This window comes from Mesocricetus auratus, unplaced genomic scaffold, assembly GCF_017639785.1.
Source record: "Mesocricetus auratus isolate SY011 unplaced genomic scaffold, BCM_Maur_2.0 Super-Scaffold_100011, whole genome shotgun sequence".
In the NCBI taxonomy this organism is placed as follows: Eukaryota; Metazoa; Chordata; class Mammalia; order Rodentia; family Cricetidae; genus Mesocricetus; species Mesocricetus auratus.
This window is the reverse complement of record NW_024429195.1, coordinates 31100444-31121200: the sequence shown is the minus strand read 5'-3', so window position 1 is coordinate 31121200 and position 20757 is coordinate 31100444. Positions and strand designations below refer to the sequence as shown.

General features: G+C 43.6%; 1 protein-coding gene across 2 annotated transcripts in view; it reads left to right on the top strand.

Moving 5' to 3' along the window:
- Positions 1-20757, top strand: part of Kcnmb2 (potassium calcium-activated channel subfamily M regulatory beta subunit 2) — a 263021-nt gene that overhangs the window by 224155 nt on the left and 18109 nt on the right. For both annotated transcript variants that reach the window (XM_021226923.2, XM_040754535.1), the window contains 2 exons: positions 6415-6537; positions 18395-18565. In XM_021226923.2, the coding sequence (XP_021082582.1) occupies positions 6482-6537; positions 18395-18565 (227 nt within the window). In that variant the 5' untranslated portion in view covers positions 6415-6481. The remainder of the gene's footprint in view (positions 1-6414; positions 6538-18394; positions 18566-20757) is intronic.

Sequence of the window (20757 nt, the reverse complement as noted above, 5' to 3'; positions counted from 1 at the left end):
AGGCTGGTGCGCCAGTAGAGAGGATGGAGGTTGCTTGTTCTTCTGACTCCTCTTGAAGAGTACAGTTTTTAGGGCAGGACTAGTGCTATGATGTTCACAGCAGGCAGTAGACTGGGGTGTGCAAGACACCTTTATAAATGCCTGGCAAATAGACACCCAAATAAATGAACTAAAATAAAGCATATAGTTGATTTGGGAGGCAAACCGCACAATAGTATTAAACAAAATCGCTCCAAATAAATAATGTTTTCTAAACTAAATCACTTGATCTAAAATTACTACCATGCATTTGGCTTCTCCTCCAAAGGCCCTGGGGCCAAAACAACTCAAGCCTTGCAGAGAATGTATAATTTGCTGTCTACCAAGAGAAAGCCTCACACATTGGAAGCAACCCTAGATGCCTGTGGTTAGACTGACCTTTAGCGTTGCCACTGTGATGTCATTAGTGTGATAATTTTATGCAAGATTAAGCATGTAATTATGTGTTAAATAGTTTCATTGGCTCCTGCTTGCTCACTCAATAAAGCTGAGTGCATTAAGAGTGTCCTATACATATAACTCCAGGCCACTGACATTCTAAAACTGCTTCCTCTCTGCTCTTGGCCAGCTCCATATCTCACTCACACTTACAGAAGTACCCTCAAGGCCCAGCACTGTGAGCTTCTAGCTCCCAGAAGTCACCGTGCAGAGAGGCCATTGTAGAACAACTCCACTGAAGTGTCGGCTTTCACTTAAGTAAATTCAGAACCCAAGATGTTGCAGCATGGTTTCATGGACTGGCTACCCCTCGGAATTAGCTGGATAGGAACCACAGAGATAGCCCACATACTTGTTTCCAAGTATGACAACATGAGTTCAATCCTTAGGACCCATATGAGAGAACTAAACTGAATCCTGCAAGTCATCCACTCACCTGCGCTAGCGCTGTGGCATTAGCAAATGGAATTTATTTATTTATTCACTTACTTATTTGTGTGTTTTTATTCTTTATCAGGACACAATTATCTGAGGGGGGAGGGGCAACAATGTCAGAGACCCAAACTTGGAGCTTGTTCCCCTCCCAAGAAATCATGTCCAACCTGCACATGGCATGTGCGCCCCAGGATAGCTATGAGGGTGTCCCAACAGAGAATCATAAATTCACTTAAGACATTATGAGATTATTGTGCATGTGTGTTGTCTTATGACTCAGTTATATGGTCCTTGAGTGTGAACACTGTAGACGACAATGACAAGTTGAGTTTTTTGACAATGTCAAAAGGTTGGACAGGCCTGAAAGACCAAGATTTATTTGTTTGTTTGTTTTTATGTTGTATGTGTATGTACCTGAGTGAGTTTATGCCCACCACATGCATGTGGGTATCCTAGCAGGGCAGAGGGTATCTGATTCCTGGACCTGGAAGACAGGTGGCTGTGAACCACGTAATGTGGGTGCTGGGAACTGACCCCAGGTCCTCTGAAAGTTTGGCAAGTACTCTTAAGGGCCAAGCTGTCTCTTCAGCCTGAAGCCTCAGAATTGTTCAATAATTCCCCTAGATGTCTCCAGCATACAACCACACTCAGTGGCACTGCATTCCAGGAAATGTCAGAACCTAGTGCTAATGAAGAAGTGTTTTAATTTTACCATCTCAATAGTTCTGACTGTCACCAGCCCCATAGGACATGAAAGAATCAATTCGCTCCATGTTCAGGTACAAAGCAACTTAATTGGATTTTCTTCAATCCATTTGTTTGTACGTTTAATAGCAGGGAGGAAAAATGATGGTAAGTAATGCTTAGTAAATGCCTATCACAAGCAAATGTACTTGAGTCCCCTTGCATACATTGTCTACTTTATCTTCCAAGCCACCAGGTGGCAGGAATTTTTCCTCCCGTACTTACACCGAAACTCAGAGCTGTTAACTGACTTGTACAGAGTCACACAGTTGGTAGATGGTGAGGCCAAGAGGAACACAAACAGCTGGGCCATCTGCTGTTCACGTTCATCTTCTTCTTAGGCCATGCTGCCCTTTCTAAAAGTTCCGTACTGAATGGAAAGTCAGTCAGCAGTCTAAACTTTCTGTCTAGGTTAATGAGAGCGGAAACATAGCCGTTAGGAGGGAAGAGAAGCATAGCACAGGTGATCACAAGGCTGGATGCACCTCAATTGATAGAGTTCTTGCCTAGCACACATAGGGCCCTTAGATAATCTCCAGTATCCCAAAGCCAACTGTGGTGACACACACCTGTCATTCCAGCACTCAGGAGACAGGAGTAGGAGGATCAGAAGATCAAGGTCATCTTCTGCTACATAGCCAGTCCAAGGCTAGTATTTGTCTCAAACAAACAAATAAATAAAAAACGTGGAAGATGCAGAAAACCCTAAGCTAAGGGAAGGAGATGCCAGCTGTCATTGTCAGAAGGTTCGGCCACAGGCAAGGCAACCATCACACTTTCTGATAATCTCTTATGCTGTCAGAGCACCACAACCATTTACTACCAACTGTGCACTTGGAACATCGGGCACAGACCCGCTCTGCTGATGGTGACACCCTATCTAGCAGGGAAGAGGGAGCACGTGCCGACAGGATCATCATGCCTTGCTTAGTCAAGGGAGTGGAGACAAGGAGGCTGCTCAGGGCCATCGGAGGAAGTTCCATAGAAGGGGACATCTGAGGTGTCAACCCAGTAGGGAAGAGAGACAGAGGGAATAGAGGCAGCTGAATCAAGGCAGAAACGATGAGGACGGGCTTGGACATGGAAAGGGCCATCAACCAATCCCTGAGGCAAGGAAAGTGCCCCACTCTTGCTGACTCCCTGCTTTCTTTGAAGGCTAAGAAATGTGTCTTTGTGTGTAGATGCATGTGTATGTATGTGCTTGAATGTAAGGTCAGAGGTGAGCTGTAGGTGTCAGCCTCCGGAGCCATCCACCTTGTTTTTTAAAGCTAGGGCCTCTTGTTTGCCAGGAACTTGCCAAGCAGATCAGTATGTCCCAAGGATCAGCCTCCCACCCTCCCCAGTGTTGGGATTACAAACCCACTCCACCATGCCTGGATTTCCTAAGGATACAAGGGATCAAGTTCAGGTCTTCAGCACTTTACTGACTGTCCAGAAGCAGGTCTCTAAGGTCTGTGGGTTTTAATCCACACTCGCCGGCAGCCATGAATCAGTGCTCTGCAAACACCCCCATCTCTATACCACTCAACAGTGCCATGGACCCATGCTCGCCCCTGGCCCATAGTCCAGCACAGCCACTCCACGTGAGATTCAAAACTGCAAATGTTTACAAAGATTCCTTAGGCTCCTCTGTCACTTGACTGATGACAACTCAAAATAAATCAATGCTCCTGTCTCAGTGGGGAGAGTTGAGTTCCTTAACTAAGGGTTAAGAGGGCTGTCTCCAAGTTGCAGGGAGCCTTTCAGCCAGCTTCTGCTGATACAGTTTGAATTCCAAGCATTTCTTTTGAAGCCTGAAAATAGGATCTGTATACTGTGGCCTTAAAAAAAAAAAAAGAAACATTGTTCATTTTAATTAATGGTAAACTTAGCAGGTTTTAAATAACAATTTGTCTTCATGAAAGAAAACCGGGGCAGGGGAGGGTAGAAAACTTCGAATCTGCTTATTGGAATAACCTCAGTAGACAGTAAGTCATCCTTTCCAGCAGGTTTCCGACAGTTAATTAGAATAAGCACGTCTTTCATTTCCTTTCTGCATCAACTTAAAGCAGCAGAGCCAATGTGCCTTATAGTGACACCCAGTCAGAAAAGTGCCCCAGGACAACGGATCACTGTAGCCCCTTCATTTTGAATTATTTCAGAGCACTGGGGATTTCTGTGATGTGTCTATCAAGTCTGGCCAATAAGCAACAGCGTGGCAGCACTGACTAACTGACTAACTTACTGCACTACCCATCCTCAAACTGGACGGCTTATCTTTGTCTCTCCTACATTCCCAACCCTTTGGCGGGGGTGAGGGGGTTGGGGGGGCTAACTAGAGGAGCCACGGAGTCTACAAGTCTACCCTGAACTAACTCTACAAAGTTCAAGTCAATCTTATTCTTACAATGTAACATATTCAACTCACACTAGATCACCCTGGTCTCCTGGAGGTCACCTAGATAGAGAATGGGTTTAATCCCTGTTCTGTATCATGCCTTCCAGTGACAACTTTACACTCCTGATGCTTCTGCCTCTACTGCCTGAGTGCTGGGGTTACAGGTGTACCACACCCAATCTAGACTCAGTTTCTCCCCTTCCAGGAATCTATCCAGGTGGTCATTACATCCCTCCATTATCCTAGGAAACCAAAAGAGTCCTCTCTGCATCCCCACTGGTAACTAACCTCTGTGGCTTCTCTCCCTCTGGTGTTAACTCAGAGATTTCAGAAAAAAGAAAAACAATTCCCAGACCTTTCCTATAAACACAACTTGTGAAGATCAACCATATTCTTAGATTCATTCTTCAATGCCAAGATAATGGAAACAAGAAAGATTTTAAATAATTTGTCTGAAACCAGGGAGAGTCGAAACAGATTCTATGACAGCACTTAGCTCTGGAAAGGTTATGTGACTCCATCAAGGTCATACAGACAAAAAGTCAACCCCTTCTTCTCAAACCTTGCTGTTCAATGTTATCTTCAGGATGATCACACCTGGAGCTCCATACCAATTCTGGGCCCCGCTCAGATCCATTGACTGAGCTTTGAGAAGGACTGGGCTCATCATAGGTCACTACAGAGACAATGAGAACTCAAGACAAACAGGAACTTGAAGCATGGCTCACCTTTCCTAAATACAACCAGGGGCTGGGACACAGCTCAGGGACAGAGCACTGCTCTGGATGTAAGCAGAAATATCATTGGTTGTCTTGAAATGACATCACTACCTGAGCTTCTGGTTTCCATAGCATTGCCCTAATATAGTTACATAGCTGTGATCCCATGCTTTGTAGATAGATAGTGTGTGTGTGTGTGTAATAGGGAATACAGTACAGTAAGTAATATTATTTCCAGACTCAAAGTCATCATTAATATCAGTACCATCAATCATGCACACTGGAATCACTTTTCAGCCTTTCTTGTTTTTTTTTGGATTCATTTATTTATTACATATACAGTGTTCTGCCTACATTCCAGAAGAGGACACCAGACTGAACTGTAGATGGTTGCGAGCCACCATGTGGTTGCTGGGAATTGAACTCAAGACCCCTGGAAGAGCAGTCAGTGTCCTTAACCTCTGAGCCATCTGTCCTGCCCCCTTTCTTGGTTTTAATGTATTAAGTATCATTTAACTTTCATGTTGGATTGTTATCTTTATGATATTTTATGTTCTTGTCTCTCTAAAAATTATTAAATAGAGGACTGGAGAGACAGCACAGCAAGGACCTACTTTGGTTCCCAGCACCCATATCGGGCAGCTCACAACTGAAGTAACTCCAGTTCCAAGAGATCTGATGCCTTCTCTAGTCTCTAGTCTCTAGTCTCACATGCACGTGCCCCTACATAGATACACAGAGAGAGAGAGAGAGAGAGAGAGAGAGAGAGAGAGAGAGAGAGAGAGAGAGAGAGAGAGAGAGGAGGGAGGGAGAGAGGAAGGGAGGGAGTGAGAGAGATTGAGAGAGGGAGAGAGACAGAGAGAGAGAGAGAGAGAGAGAGAGAGAGAGAGAGAGAGAGAGAGAGAGGAGGAGACTGGAATCTTTTTTCCTAAAGAAAATGAGAAAAATGAAGCTAGAAAATACTGCATAATAGCTTATTTTGGTGCTGTATTAAGAGTCAAGGGAGCCCTTCCCCAAACCAAAACCAAAAAACATGTATGCCTGCCATCTCCTTCTGGATCCCAGAAGCTGGGCTGCTAAGAGCTCCTAGGCACATGGGCTGATCACATCTCTAGCAGGATCCATGACAAGCTCAGCTGCTGTGAGCTGAGCCCACACTGGCAATAGCACACGTTAGGGACAATGCTTTTCTGCAATCCCAGCACTTGGGAAGCTGAGGCAGGAGACTGAGACTCTGCCTCAAAACCAAGAGGAAAAAAAAGATGTTTGTCCCCCAACATGCCACATATGAACCGTAAATAAAATTTTGAAGAGGAAGAAGTAGCTAATATTTGTATTTGTTAAAGTACATTCATACTTGAGACGGAATCCAAACTGATTCTGTGTTGTGAAGGAAGCACTGTGAGAAAACCCGGATTCAATGAGGCAGCGGCTCCCCAGCCTGTCAGTGCAGATAGTAAAGGACTGAGCCTTATAAAAATGGATGCAAAATTCTGGGGAGGGGCCAGATTTCAGTGGCATTTCTGCAGGGAACAGACCCAGCACCCCCACGGTGTAAAAGCCTAGTATTGTTTAAGAGAGCTGATCCTCTGAGCTGCTACTCTTGACACACAGTTCCAGAAAAGCCCAGGGACAGAGTTAACCTCAGTGTGTCCTCTGCAGGTCTTTCTACCAATCCCCCTGGACTTCCACCGTGAGGAAAGGAGCTGCAGGACCAACATCCTCTAAGATGTTTATATGGACCAGTGGCCGGACCTCTTCATCTTACAGACACGATGAGAAAAGGTAAAATATTTGACTCCAGGTGCCCTTGGGCAGACTTTACAAAATAGACAGTCACAGAGGACAATGAGGATTCTGTTGGCTACTCTTTCTTTTTCTTTTTTTTTATTTAAATAAGAAAAATGCATGCTTCAAATATCAATCCTAGCTCCCCCTTCTCCCTCCCAGCCCCATCCCCATCCCCCCACTCCCAGCCCAATCCCCACATCTTTCCCCAGGGAGGGTGAGGACCTCCTTGGGGGGATCTCCAGAGTCTGTCATTTCAACCAGGGCAGGACCTAGGCCCTTCCCCATGTGTCCAGGCTGAGAGAGCTTCCCTCCATGTGAAATGGGCTCCTAAAGTTCATTTGTATGCCATGGTGAACACTGATCTACTATCCAAGGCCCCAGAGATTTCTGAGGCCTCCTCATTGACACTACATTCATGGATTTTAGATCAGTCCCCTGTTGGCCTCTCAGGCATCAGTCTGGGGTTCAAGAGCTCCCCCCTTGTCTGGTCAGCTATCTTTGTGGGTTTCACCAGCACAGTCTTGACACCTTTGCTCATCACTCCTCCATCTCTGTCACTGGGTTCCAGGAGTTCAGTTCAGTGTTTAGCTGTGAGTATCTGTCTCTGCTTCCCCGTGGGTCATTTCTTGATTAATGATTGACATGAGAGAACCCAGCTCACTGTGGGTAGGGCCAACCCCCCCCCCAGGCTGGCGGTCCTGGGTACTATCAGAAAGTAGGCTGAACAAGCCACAAAGAGCAAGTCAGTAACAGTACCCTCCACGGCCTGGCATCAGCTCCTTTCCCCTGTTGCCTGCCTGGAGCTCCTGTCCTGACTTTCTTCAGTGATGGAGTGTGATCAGAGAACTGTAAGTTGAAACAAACGCTTTCCTCCCCAAGTTCCTTAGCCCGACTTCTCTAAAAATCACTTCACCGTATGCCAGGGGTGTGTTTCCACAGTTGTCATAAATCCTGTGCGGATTGACCATCATAGAAACAGAACCTCACTTTTTAAAATGTGAGAGGGACTCTACACCACAGAGCCCGGGCTCCAGACACTCTGGCTTTTGGCCTCCCTTTCTCCTACATGCTCATTCACACCCAGTGACGTTGCAAAACCGTTCCCTGTCAGAAATACCCTCCCTCGCTCATGTACCTACACAGCCTTCCCTTCATTAACTTCAGCTCTGCCTGAAGATACCCAGGTAGGGCTCGAACACACTCCCAGTCTCAACATCCTCTTTCCCCAGTCAGACTTTGCTTTGCTGTCTGTGGATTTCTGGAGCCTTGCACTGTGTCCGGGACACAGTAGATACTGAGTAAACTGACTCAAGAGATGGACCTGCGTTTCTAGGCACTGCAGGAGGAAGGCTGAAACTGCAAGAGGGCTCAGGGAGGGCTGGCAGGTTCGTAGATCCTTCAGAGTTCTTGCAAGAACAGCTGACGGGAGGAAACACATTGAATGAGAAAGAAGGCATGAGGGTAAGGTCACACAATGCAAAACCAAATGGTTCTGCAGCTCAACCCAGCCACTTCATTTGTCCTAGTGAGAAAATACATTCACAAAATTACATAACCCCCTCCCCTGTGTGTGTGTGTGTGTGTGTGTGTGTGTGTGTTGCATATGCTCACATGCACAGGCAAGTGTGGAGGCCAGTGTCTGATACTGGGTATCTTCAACCTTTCTCCACCTTAGTTTTTGAGATGTGGTTTCTCACTGAACCTAGAGTTCAGTTATTTGCTAGACTGGTTAGCCAGTTGCCTGCCTGTCTCCACTGGATACTCTGCATTCAGCGCTAGGTCTGCAGGTGTGAGCCACTATGCCCTGCTATTCTTATGTGGGTGCTGGTCCTCACACTTGCATGGAAGGCACTTTACCCTTGAAATGTCTCCCCAGGCTCTCTACAACTGTTTTTAAATATTTATTCCCTCCACATGTTACCAGCGGTTGGGCCCGAGCCAGGTATTTCCAGGTTCTTGCATTTTAATCCAAAGAATTGAAGTTAAAGGTTATTTGACTGCAAAATAACAAAGAAGCTTTCTTCAAAAGCAAAGCACTGGCACAGATCAGAAATAAGTACATTGTGGGTAAACAGGAGACCACTTGAGTGACAAAGAGCTCAAAGGCTCTCACTCCTGTCTGGGGCTTCCTTTTATAGAGTTGAAGAGGAGAAGCCTGTTCTTAAGAAGTGTAGTTAGAGTGGTCCTCTCTTTTGATTGATAGATGAGATCATAAAATCGTTTTTTCTGCCATGTATGTCCTTCCCATGATGCATCTGATTTTAATCATATGCACACTCATGTACATATGCTAAGTAGGGGAGTCTCCCTAAAAGTTCACTTGAGAAACCAGTTTTGCCTTATTATCATGTACCACAAACAGGTTCAGGTCTGATCAGCCCTCCTACCCTTATACATGAATGTATTCGGAATACATTAACCAGAAACTGTCTGTTTGATGGTTGTCAAGAGAAGAAACTAAAACTGAAAGCCTGATGAAACCGGGGAGAGCCAAGGGCTGCCACCAGGTTGCTAGGCGCCATGTTCGGAGATTGCTGTGTGCACAGAGTACATGCTGGTGAGGGTCTTGTTGGACGAGGGGGATGCGCAGCCCACGCCAGGTGGAGTCCCAGGTCGCTACGCTACTCCCTATGCTTGCCTGCCTTATGTTTGCTTTTTTCCTCCAGGTCTCTTTCTTCCTCGTTAATCTTGTTCTGGCATTCAAGTAAAGCCAAGTTTTAAACACACCTACTGTACCAGCATTCTGCAGCTTGAGTGACACATCAGGAAGAATATGATAAAAATCAGAATTTAGAATGACAGAGGGCATGCATAAGACCTGAGGGAGGTTTATTAAATATTGTTTGGGGTGTTTGTTTTTCTTCTTAAAACCTGAATTGTCCTATAGATAAAATTCCTTTGGAAAAAATAGGAAGCAAAATTACTTGTCATAATAAGTAGCTATTTACAGTAGAAATTTCAGGATAACTTCAATATTCACAATTTTAAAAATCTGTTAAGTGATGATATAAAATTTATCATTTAGCACTTTAAAATATTTTGACGTACTATTGCTGGGAACGAAGCAAATTAAATTGCATGCAAGTGATTATTGCAGCCACATACACATTTCTTTATTTCCAATGCTTTGTACATCTTATGTTACCTTACTTATGGGAAAATAATTCCATGATGTTTAAGTAGGAAACTGTAGCCTACAGGGCAACAAGCATTTGAACAAAGACTCAATGCTCCAAACACATTGTATTCATTACTTTTCTGTTGCTGTGACACTGTAACTGACAAAGGAAACTCAAGGAAGAAAGGAAGGGAGAGTTGATTTTGCATTTTGGCTTACAGTTTGAGGAGGCCATCCATCATGGCAGTGATGTCATAGAGACAGGAGCTTAAGGCAGCGGTCCCATCGTGTCTGCAGTCAGGAAGCAAGGAGAAATGAATGCTGCTGTTCAGCTTGCTTTCTCATTTTTATTCAGCCTGAGACCCCAGCCCACAGGACAAGTGCCACCCACACTCAGCCTGAGACCCCTTTCCTCACTCCTGGACACGTGTTCCACAATAATTCTAAATGCCACCAAGTTGATAATCAAGATCAGTCATCTGACAGATGAACTGGAAACCGACTTTCTTGGATCCTACCTGGGCTTCTGTGTGCTCTTGCTCAGGCAGGCAGTAAAGATGCACATGCAGTCAAGGAAAGGCCTGGACAAACTGGACACATTCATCCGGGGACGCCAGCTTGGAGAAGGGGCTGCACTGTGTCCTTCGGCTGTTTCTCCTTTCGTCTCTTAGCTGTGTAGGCCAAGGGCATGCACATTGACAACCTGTCCCACAAATGTATTTTATTACTTTAAATCCCATAATTACTGAAATCATTCTTGAAAACAAAAATTAAAGCTATAATTTAAGTGTCAGAGAATCGCATTGATGCAGAAAAGCAACCTAGTTATATGTTCCTTTAATTCTTAAGGGTTATCAGTTTACCTGGACTGGTTTTGGCTGAATACCCAATAATCACATGAAACAACAAACAAAAACAAGGAAATGAGAAAACTACCTTTAAAAGGTGATTTGTTATTTTTTAAATAACACGGGAACTTTTCAAATGTGACAGTAGAGACTGTTAAAAACTATTCAGCTCATTAGTGAATCTGTGATGAAGTCTCCTTCTCTTTCTAATTGAACAAGATTCCCTGCATTTAAAAGCAACCACGATGTAGACAAGGTTCTGAGACAAAAGATGGATTAACAGGAGCAAAGCAAGGAAGTTCTTTAAAGAATGCAGCACAGTCACGTGGGAGAGCACTAGCCACCAAAGCAGAAGCCCCTGGCCATCATATCAATGTTTCAACAAAGAGTAGTGGATTACAGCGTGACTCCGGAGAGGACAGGAAACTGCAGAACCTACCTGGCTGGTGGGTCACTCGGGCTAACAGTGGAGCCTCCTGACCAACGGCCAAGGAGGAAGCCAATGGAAGAGAGACAACAAGTAGGACTACCCCTTGTTGCACTCATCCTTTCCCAGATTTTAGGTCAACAAACACGGGCAACCAGGGCCATAAACTTAAATTATCTTTGGCTCAACAAAGGCATTATGCTGGCCTGCCCCTGTCACCCGGCAGAAGACATTCAGGCAGTACCCTGGTCAGCCCAGGGTTCAATGAGAACTAGTCTGCTCATAGGTGTAAAGGACCCCTTTAAAAGAAAGATCCCACCGGGCGGTGGTGGTGCACGCCTTTAATCCCAGCACTCAGGAGGCAGAGGCAGGGGGATCTCTGTGAGTTCGAGGCCGGGCTGGACCAACAGCCTCGAAAACAATACAGAGAAACCCTGTCTCATAAAACCAAAAAAAAAAAAAGATCCCTGCCCACTTAAGCTCTCTTCTCTCTTTCAGCTCTCTTCCCTGTGGTTCCCCTGGGGCAGACAGGACTTTTCCTGTCTCCCTCTTCTCTTCTGCCCTCTGTGTCTCTTTGCCTCTTTTTTCTTTCCTTCCCCTTCCTCCCTTTTCTAATAAAACTTCTCACTTAAGCTCTGTCTGCCTGGCATGTTTGCCCCTCTGCCTTGGTCATCCTTGCCTGCCATGGAATCGCCAAGGTCCCTCACACAAGGTTCCCCCTCAAGCTTTATCATAACACAGAGAAACAGTTGTATTTCTTTCACTACAATCCCCTAGTCCAAGGAGAACTGCACATTGCCCCCTTCAGGAAGTACACTGCACTTCTTCAATGTTCAAATGCATTTTACATTTTTGCTATTAGATGGAAAGACTACTGTGTATTATTTATCAGTTTTGATTTGATAACTGTGAACGATTTTCTCTGTGTATGTGTGTGTGTGTGTGTGTGAGAGAGAGAGAGAGAGAGAGAGAGAGAGAGAGAGAGAGAGAGAGAGAGAGAGAGAGAGAGAGAGAGAGAGAGAGGGAGAGTTGTGGATGTGGATGTGCCATGCTACACCTGTGGAAGTCAGAGGACAGCAGTAGGGCAGGTACTTCCTGTGTTGGAGATTAACTTGTGCTTTTCAGGGTCAGAGTTGGTGACAAACACCGTTATTTACCTACTAGGTCTTCTCACCAGGCCTCTATTAAATTTTAACAATGATTTATCTAATCGTTCTTTTGTATTTTCTTCATAACTGTATCAGTATTAAATAATAAGCTTTTGTTTCTTCTATATTAGCAAATATAGCTTCCTTTGTTACTCCTGCCCAATTATATTAAATTGTATTTCAGTGAATTAAAATAAAACTGATGATAGTGGACATTTTCACCCTGACTCATAAAGTAAGGTTCTTCAACATTTCACCACTAGGTAATTGTATCAATTACAGTTCAGGTAGTTTTCCTCTCCCTGTTATTACATTGAAGATGATTGTATTTCTAATCTGAGTATACCTTATACCATAAATAGATGTTACTATAGTTCTGGATTACAGTATTATCATATTATCAGTTTATAATGTTTTTCCTATATTAACAAAGAAATCTAATGATGACCAATGTTGTATTTCTAAGATACAACACTAGTAAATTCATTGGCTTTCTTTTTAATATGGTTAGGTTTGGTGAACTAAGTTCTTTTAGGTTTTATATTTGTGGCTACTAATGAGGTTGGCCTGTAGTTTTCCATCACATATTCTCTGACTGGTTTTGGTCTCAGAATTTGCCAACCTCATAACCAGGTTGGCTGGCATTCCTTTTTGTACTCTGGAATTATCTGTATAATATAGCTTGAGCTCAGCTGTAAGTTGGTAGAGCTTTGTATTTCAATGATAAAACATTCTTTGAATTATTTAAAACATTTACTTATTTCAAATTTTAATAATTTACAATTATTTAAGTCTTCTGGCTATTTGGGAATTGGTTTCAGTAAGTTATATATTTGTAAAATCTTATTGTATATTTCAATAAGATTAATACCTGAAAGTTTCCAAATGTCTCCATGTTTTAAACGTCCCATTTCTAAAGCATGCTGTACTCACACCTATGGTTCCTCATTCTTACTTGGACTTCATATACTTTCTTTATCAGACTTATCAAAGATGTATCCATTTCTTTCATTTTTCAAAACACATTAGCCTTTTAATTCATTGCTCCCCTAACAGCTACCTTTTATTTTATTTATTACTGTTCATGGTCATTTTCTTCCTATTCCTTCTTTGCGAATGTTCCACTTAGCTCATAATTTCCTTAGATGCTGAATGCACTGATTTTAGGGCTTTCTTATTCTCTAATACAAGCATTGGAAAATACATATTCTTACCTGTTATTTTAGCCACAACCACTGGATACTCTGTGTTTGCCATATTATTCATTTCAACTCTTTCTTATTTGTCTGATTTCATTCTGTGCCTACGAATTCTTTGTACACACACACACACACACACTCACATTCCTTTTGCTTTTTGTTATCATTTCTTTCATTATTGCACTAAAGGAGAATACCATAGTCTACATAATGGTAGTATTTGTGCAAGGCTATTTAACAACATCCATGGTGTTTATAAAGTGCAAATCAAATTATCACACTTATTTCATTTCCCTTAAAGTCCTCTTGAACTTCACGAGCTGACATTTTTCTTCTGGCCTGTGTACAGCTCACCAACCAAGAGTCTTCCCTTCCCATCCTGGTCCCCAGCTGCACTCAACCCTTCTATGTCATTTGCCTCTCCAAGGCTTGGCTCAGTCTGCACAGACACCTGAGTCATTCCCATTTGCATCAGTGGCAGACTTCCAAACCACCTCCATGTTCTAAGGCACAGCCCTCAGCTGCATATCTGCCTCTGGTCCTCTGAATGCTCCTGTCAGGGAATCCAGTATACCAACGGCCAATTTGCCAGAAGCCAACTTGACAAAGAACCTATTTGCTGATCAACCATTTTGGTGAATTGATTAAGTTTCATTGTGTATCAAAATTTTAACACAATTATTATAACCTCACAGTGTTCAATCACAGTCCACACTAACCAGCAAAGATCAATATGGTCACGGGCACCCTTGATTAGGGACTCCATTCTTGTCTCCTGTGTCTCAGAATCTATAGTGATTGTCCCTCTACATACATTTCTGCTTTCTCTGTCTGTGTCCAGACACTATATGAGGTCTCCTCTTCTCTCTGTCCCCTGCTCTCTCTGTCCCCTGCTCTGCTCTCTGGGTCCATCTCTGTAGACCAGTAGGCTAGGCTCCATATTTTGTCAATATCTCCTCCTCAACAAAAGGCCCCCCTGAAGAAGATCCTGCTGTTCTCACCCAGAGCCTTCCTGTTGTGGAAACAGGACCAGAACAAAGATAAGCAGCCCATTTATTTAATGGTTCCATAAGGACAAAATGAGAGCCAACTAAATAAATCGCTGAGTCTCCAAAGAGCTATTAAAAGCTTTCCTCCAGGACTGTAGAGATTGCTCAATGAGGGCATTTGCTGCTCTTGCAAAGGACCCAAGTTCAGTTTTCAGCATCTGTATCAGGTCGTTCATACTGCATATAACTTAAGTACCTAGGAATTCTGTACCCCTGACCTCCTCTGGTACCTATACTGACATGCACACATACATGTGCATGAACACACACACATTATTTAAAATAAAAATCTTTGAAAAAGTTCCCACACAAAGTCAATTCCTCTAGGCTTTTTGAACACAGAAAAGAAGCAAACTTTGGTTAATTGATAAGAGTGAGAAGTCTGTGGTGGCGATGATAGTTGCGATGTGAAACTAGGACAAAAATTCCAGCAAAGCCAAAATGTCAGGAAAACAGTATCCTATGCTGGCTAGTTTTATGTCGCCTTGACAGAGTCTAGAGTCTGAAAGAAGGGAGCCTCAATTGAGAAAATGCCTCCATAAGATTCTGCCATAGGCAAGCTTGTAGGACATTTTCTTAATTAGTAATTGATGGGGAAGGGCCCAGCACATGGTGGATAGTGTCATCCCTGGGATGATGATCCTGAGTTCTGTAAAAGCAGTCTGAGAAAGCCATAATGAGCAAGCCAGTAAGCAGCACCCCTCCATGGCCTCTGCATCAGCTCCTGCCTCCAGGTTCTTGCCCTGTGTGAGTTCCCGTCCTGGCCTCCTCCAGTGATGGACTATGATATGGAAGTGTTTCCTCCCCGACTTGCTCATGATGTTTTATCACAGATAGTAACCCTAACTAAGACTAGCTGAATTCCCAAAAAGGATTTGAGAATAAATCAGTATAAACTAAACAAGCCCCACCGGAAATGTGAAATTGTCTTTACATCTCTTAGAATGATTTATTTATACACATACACATGAATATGCCTATTAGAATATATTTATAAAGGGACTCAGAAGCCCAGCCTTTTAAAAAAATATCAAGCAGTCTTACTGCTGAGTAAAACATCTTCATGACAATCAACTTCATGATGAAAGACATTAAAATGTTCCATTAACACACAGGGAAGAAAAATATCTCCATATCCACTTACCACATTAAAATTAATTCTGCCTAAACCAGTCTTTGTGAAAGATGCAGGCTGGTAAAGTAGGTAGGTTCTCTTCACAGTGTGAACTGGCTTTGGGTTTCCTGTGCTTCAGTAATTGACCCTAGGGTAAGCTGGCCTTCAGGGACCTGCTTGCTTCCCTTCTGGACTGTCCAATCAGCATTATCACCAGGTGTGCAGTGATGTCTCACTGCTGTCCAGGTAGACTGTGTCATCTACATTATCCATCTCCAGAATTATAAGCTGAGCTTTGACATGAAATTTCCAAAAAATTATGTAGACACTGAGGTTGAAATGTTTTAAAGTGTGCTGACTATTGCTTGGGGGCAAAACAAAGCTTTACTGGAAGACTGAAAATCTGTTTGCAAAGCCTTGCTTTTTAGATTTACTTATTTTTATGTATGGGTGTTTTGCCTTCCTGTATATCTGTGCATCGTGTGCATGCCCAGTGTCTGCAGAGGCCAGAAAAGGGCATCAGCTCCTCTGGAACTGGAGTTGTAGATGTGGTTTCTGGGAGCTGCACCAGGTCCTTTGTAATAGCAGCATTGCTCTCAGCCACTGAGCCATCTATCCAGCCCAAAGACTTTTTAAGTCCATGTTTGTTTGTTTGTTTGTTTGTTTGTTTGTTTGTTGCACACATGCCTTCATGTGGAGGTCAGAAGATAACTTACAGGAGTCACTTCTCTCCTTCTATGTGGGACCCAAGAAAAATCTCAGGTTATTGGGCTTAGGTGCAAGCAGTCTCAAATCCTGAACTATCTCACCAGCCCCCTCCAAAGACTTCCGTTGTCCTGTAGATTCAGCAGTAACTTCCACGCTCCAAAAAGATGCGGACAGAAAAGAGTTGGGCCTTCCCACTCTTCACGCTTCCCCACCATACCCAGCAGCACTACAGCACACAGCTCAGCTGCCTCCTCATCCTCTCTATGTTTGATTAGCCACTGCATCCCAAGGGGTCATCTCCTGGACATGTCTCCACGTGTTGCCTCCTCTCTCTTTATCCCATCTTCAGCCAGGCTGCAGCCCTCATGATCCTCTGCCAACACTACTGGACCATCTCCCAATTCCTCCTCCTTCTTCCCTCCTGATTTAAGACTTTGCTTGTTTCTAATCTCCACACTGCAGGCACAGCAAATCACTCTGAAACTCAGTTCTGGCCACATCACCAGATGACAGCGTCTCTTTAATTACAGGAGGAAGGCTACTCTGGAGAATGATTTCCAAAACCTTCATGACACCACATTTCTCATCTGCCTGCCCAATTGCTGTGGTGTGTGACCTCCTAAGGCCATTAGCATAGTCTTCCGGGTACTTGTTATGCAACTCCAAGTCCTACACCTTTGCTACTGTGATCCCTCCGTCCAAACATCACCAGTTCTATGTCCCATTTACCTAAAAGCAATCAACCTTGAAAGTTCTGTTCAAGACATCACTCTTCCTGGAAGCCTTTCCTAACTTATACTGACTTCCTGTCCCAGTCCCTCAAGCTGGGGAAATTGCCAATACACTGAGTTGATCCACAAGGGAACTCCCAGTCTCAATCAGCATCAATTTTCATGTCTTTCCTCTTATCTAACAGGGACCATGCTCCCAACACACAAAGTTACAGCACTCACAATACATGTGTGGATCAACCTCCTAGTTGGGATCTCATTCTTCCACCATATTAACATTCCTTCATTTATTCATTAACTCAATAGCCATTTATTGGTGGATTTTATAACCGTGTCCCACCCACTCAAGAATTTCATTTTGCTGTGTAATATTCTGATTTCCTAGACACCTACAAGCTATGTGGAAACCTCCATTTTGTCTTTTACTTTCCCATTCTAGAGCTTACAAAGAACATTTATTTTCCAAATATGTTTTGAGATGACTCAGTTGGATCATTTTATGTGTTTCTTATTCCAGCAGCAACTGATAGCACCCATTCTATTTTATGGCAGACTGGCATATTCGACGCTGTGTGGCAGCCTAATAGTCTAGAACGGCACAGATCATCCTTGCTGCTTTCCATCTGCAGAACGCAGATCTCAATGGCAGCCATCAGAGTTAAATACATGTTGATAAATGATATTAGCCAAGTAACAACAGGTTATTATTTTCCTGTGGGTTTTTGAAGCCACTCAGCCTCAGCCTTTCTTCCTGCTTCAGAAGTCTGCCCGCCCACTGCTTTTCACAGCTAATGGACACCAGTTTGTTCTTCAAGTTCACACAAGGTCAAGTTTAAAGATCTTTGATGTACATCCTACACTTTCCAAAGAAATCTCAAAAATGAATCATAGAACTGAGAGTGCAGGTAGTTACCAGTCTATGGAAGGCTTTTGTGGGGCAGCCATGTAGTCTAAAGGCCCCAGGCTTGATCTGGGAAATCATGAGAAAGTGTCATTCTAGCAGGCCTCTGGTGACAAGAATAAACAGAAAAAAGTGATATGTACACACACACACACACACACACACACAAGCACAGACATGTAAATTCAGAAATTATATATCAGCAATGATCAATTTCATTAATATGAAGTCAACAAATCCAAGGCATTTTTGAGGGATGAAAGAATTGTTGCCTTTCTTAGAACTGGACAGAGAAAAATTACTTTACAGTTAGACATGAATCCCCAAAATACAGAATTAGGGATCATTTCTGCTCAGAGATGGTACACGTGTGTATGTATGTGCTCTCTTCTTTCCATGCATATAGGGTGTGTGTGTGTGTGTGTGTGTGTGTGTGCGTGATGTGTTGGAAGCCACGGCTTGTACTGAGATTCAACTCCACTCAGGTGTGTTTGCAGCATTTCTATAGGTCTTTCACCTTAGGAAGGCATGGCAGGAAGGCAGCCCCATTGAGGGACATGCAGTATAACTGTGAGTCTCATGTAAGACTGTATTATTTTTAACTTCAGAAATATTTACCAGAAAATCAGGGACCATGACCTCCTGGACAAGAGGAAAACTGTGACAGCACTGAAGGCTGGAGAGGACCGGGCTATCCTTCTAGGGCTGACCATGATGGTGTGCTCCATCATGATGTACTTCCTGCTGGGAATCACACTGCTGCGCTCTTACATGCAGAGGTAATACCATGGGCACCGAGGAATCAGCCGCCCCCCCTTCTCGGCTCCCCCATTGCCTTTTCAACTCTGACGTAATCTTTCTCACCTTTCCTCACAGTGTTTCCTAATGTTATCTGGTAATAGTGTAGACTATGTGTAAACTGCCTACTGTGAGCTGGCCACTTTTCATATATTGCTCACGTCTTTCTCACTACTCCATAAGGTAAGTGTAGACATACCCAGCAACTCAGAGACACAGATGATGTGACACAGGGACTTGAGAGATGGTTTCCCATTACAAGCTTGCTGCACACTCATAAGATCTGTAGTTCCAAACCTAGAACGCACAGAAAAATCCAGGCATGGTGGCATGTCCTTTCAATGCCGGCACTGGAGAGGTGGAGACAGGCAATCTCTGAAGCTTAAGTGCTGAGCACCACCCATTAGGAGACCCTGTCTCAAAAAATAGAACAACAATGTGGATGACATCTGAGAAATGATATCTGAGATCATCCTCTGGCCTCAGCAAACACACACAGACATATACCCACATGAACATATGCATGTCATACACATGTACCTGCACACACATACATACATGCAAATGTACAAATGCAAGTGTATCTGCACACACACACACACAGACACACATATACAAACATGAATGTGCACACATGCATGCAAATCCACACAAGTGCACATGCACACACACAATGTCACACAGTTCAGTGCAACACAGCACAAACATGTGGCAGTTATGATATCAAAGCCACATCCCACAAATTCAAGAGTCTGTCATTGCTTCTCTTACCCACCCTAATTCTCCATCACCCAGCTTCCTTGGGAACTTTCATATGTCCAAGCCAAAGAAGGTTGGAATTAAGTGGTTTGAAGGCAGAACCAGCGCTCGGTATTCTGAAACTGTCTAAGTGATTCTAAACTGTTGTGAAGCTTGAGAGGCTGACCGTAATCTCTTAAAGCAACAGATTGTGAATCCTTTTCACTTCAATGTTTGCCTTGGGTTTACTGAGCAAGGAGATGTCCTGAGGTGATGATACAAAAGCATGTCCTCCTGCAAAAGCCAGCTGATGAATCCCAGCAGTGTCCCTCCCTCACAGCCATCCACACACTGAACCCTGAAACTTGCATATGAAAGTGGAAAGTTTCAATCCAAGAGAAAATCAAACCATTTTGTGCCACTTGTTTCTCTAGCTGAATTAACGCTTTCATTTTAGAAGCGTTAGTTTAGAAGTGGAGTTGAAAGGTAGCAATTTGCTCCTCTTTCACGTCCTGGTTAGCCTGCTCTTTTTCTGATGGTCTTCAGCTGTCCTCTCTTCCGCAGTGAAAGTGCTTGTGTTTCAGGCCATGAGTGTTTCCCAAGTCCAAGGCCTCTTTCAGATTCTCACACCTGCTTTGAACTATCTAGGATATGTACCCCTCACCCTCTGGTTGTAAAAGCAGATTCTGACCATTCATGTGCCAGAAAATTCAATCAGCTACACCAGAGGAGACCAAGACTAGTCATCTGGCACATGCAAAAGTACAGGAGCTATCCACGTGTGTCCAGCAAAAGGGCAGGGTTGTTATTCCTTGTGAACACGTGTTTTCTACTCACTGCAATATAGCTTATATCCAGAGGCAAAGCATCGATTGCTGCTATGTTACTTCCTAATTGCAAATGCTCAACTTGATCACAAAATGAAAGTTAGGTAAAATGAAATTCAACCAGTGGTTAGTTGGAACTCTCTGGCTGAAATGGCCCAGAGCAACCTGGTGGAGCCCTTTATCTGCACTGAAGGGTTTGCCTTCTGTTGATTTCCTGGAGAGGCACACCATGACAGAATAAAGCACAGCCTTAGAGAGGGGGACAGTCACAGTTTCTGTCGCTTACCAACTGTGTGCTCTTGACTATGGCACCTGATTTCTGAGGCCCTCAATTCACTCATCTCTCAAAGGGATTAATAACCGGTATATCGGGTTGCTAAGAGAATAAAAGGAAATAATTTGTGTAAATTGCCAGCTAGGGAGAAAGGTTATAAGCAGCCATGGCTCTTGACATCTTCAAAAGGCTATTGTTATCTTATTCCCCATGTTAGGATGAGTTCATTGCACCACACTGCTCTCCCTCTATCTTGCCAAGTCCAACCCTGTGCCACTCAGTCTTTTAGTCACTTTTCCCCAGCCCCTCCCTTAATAAAGCCTTTATACCTTCA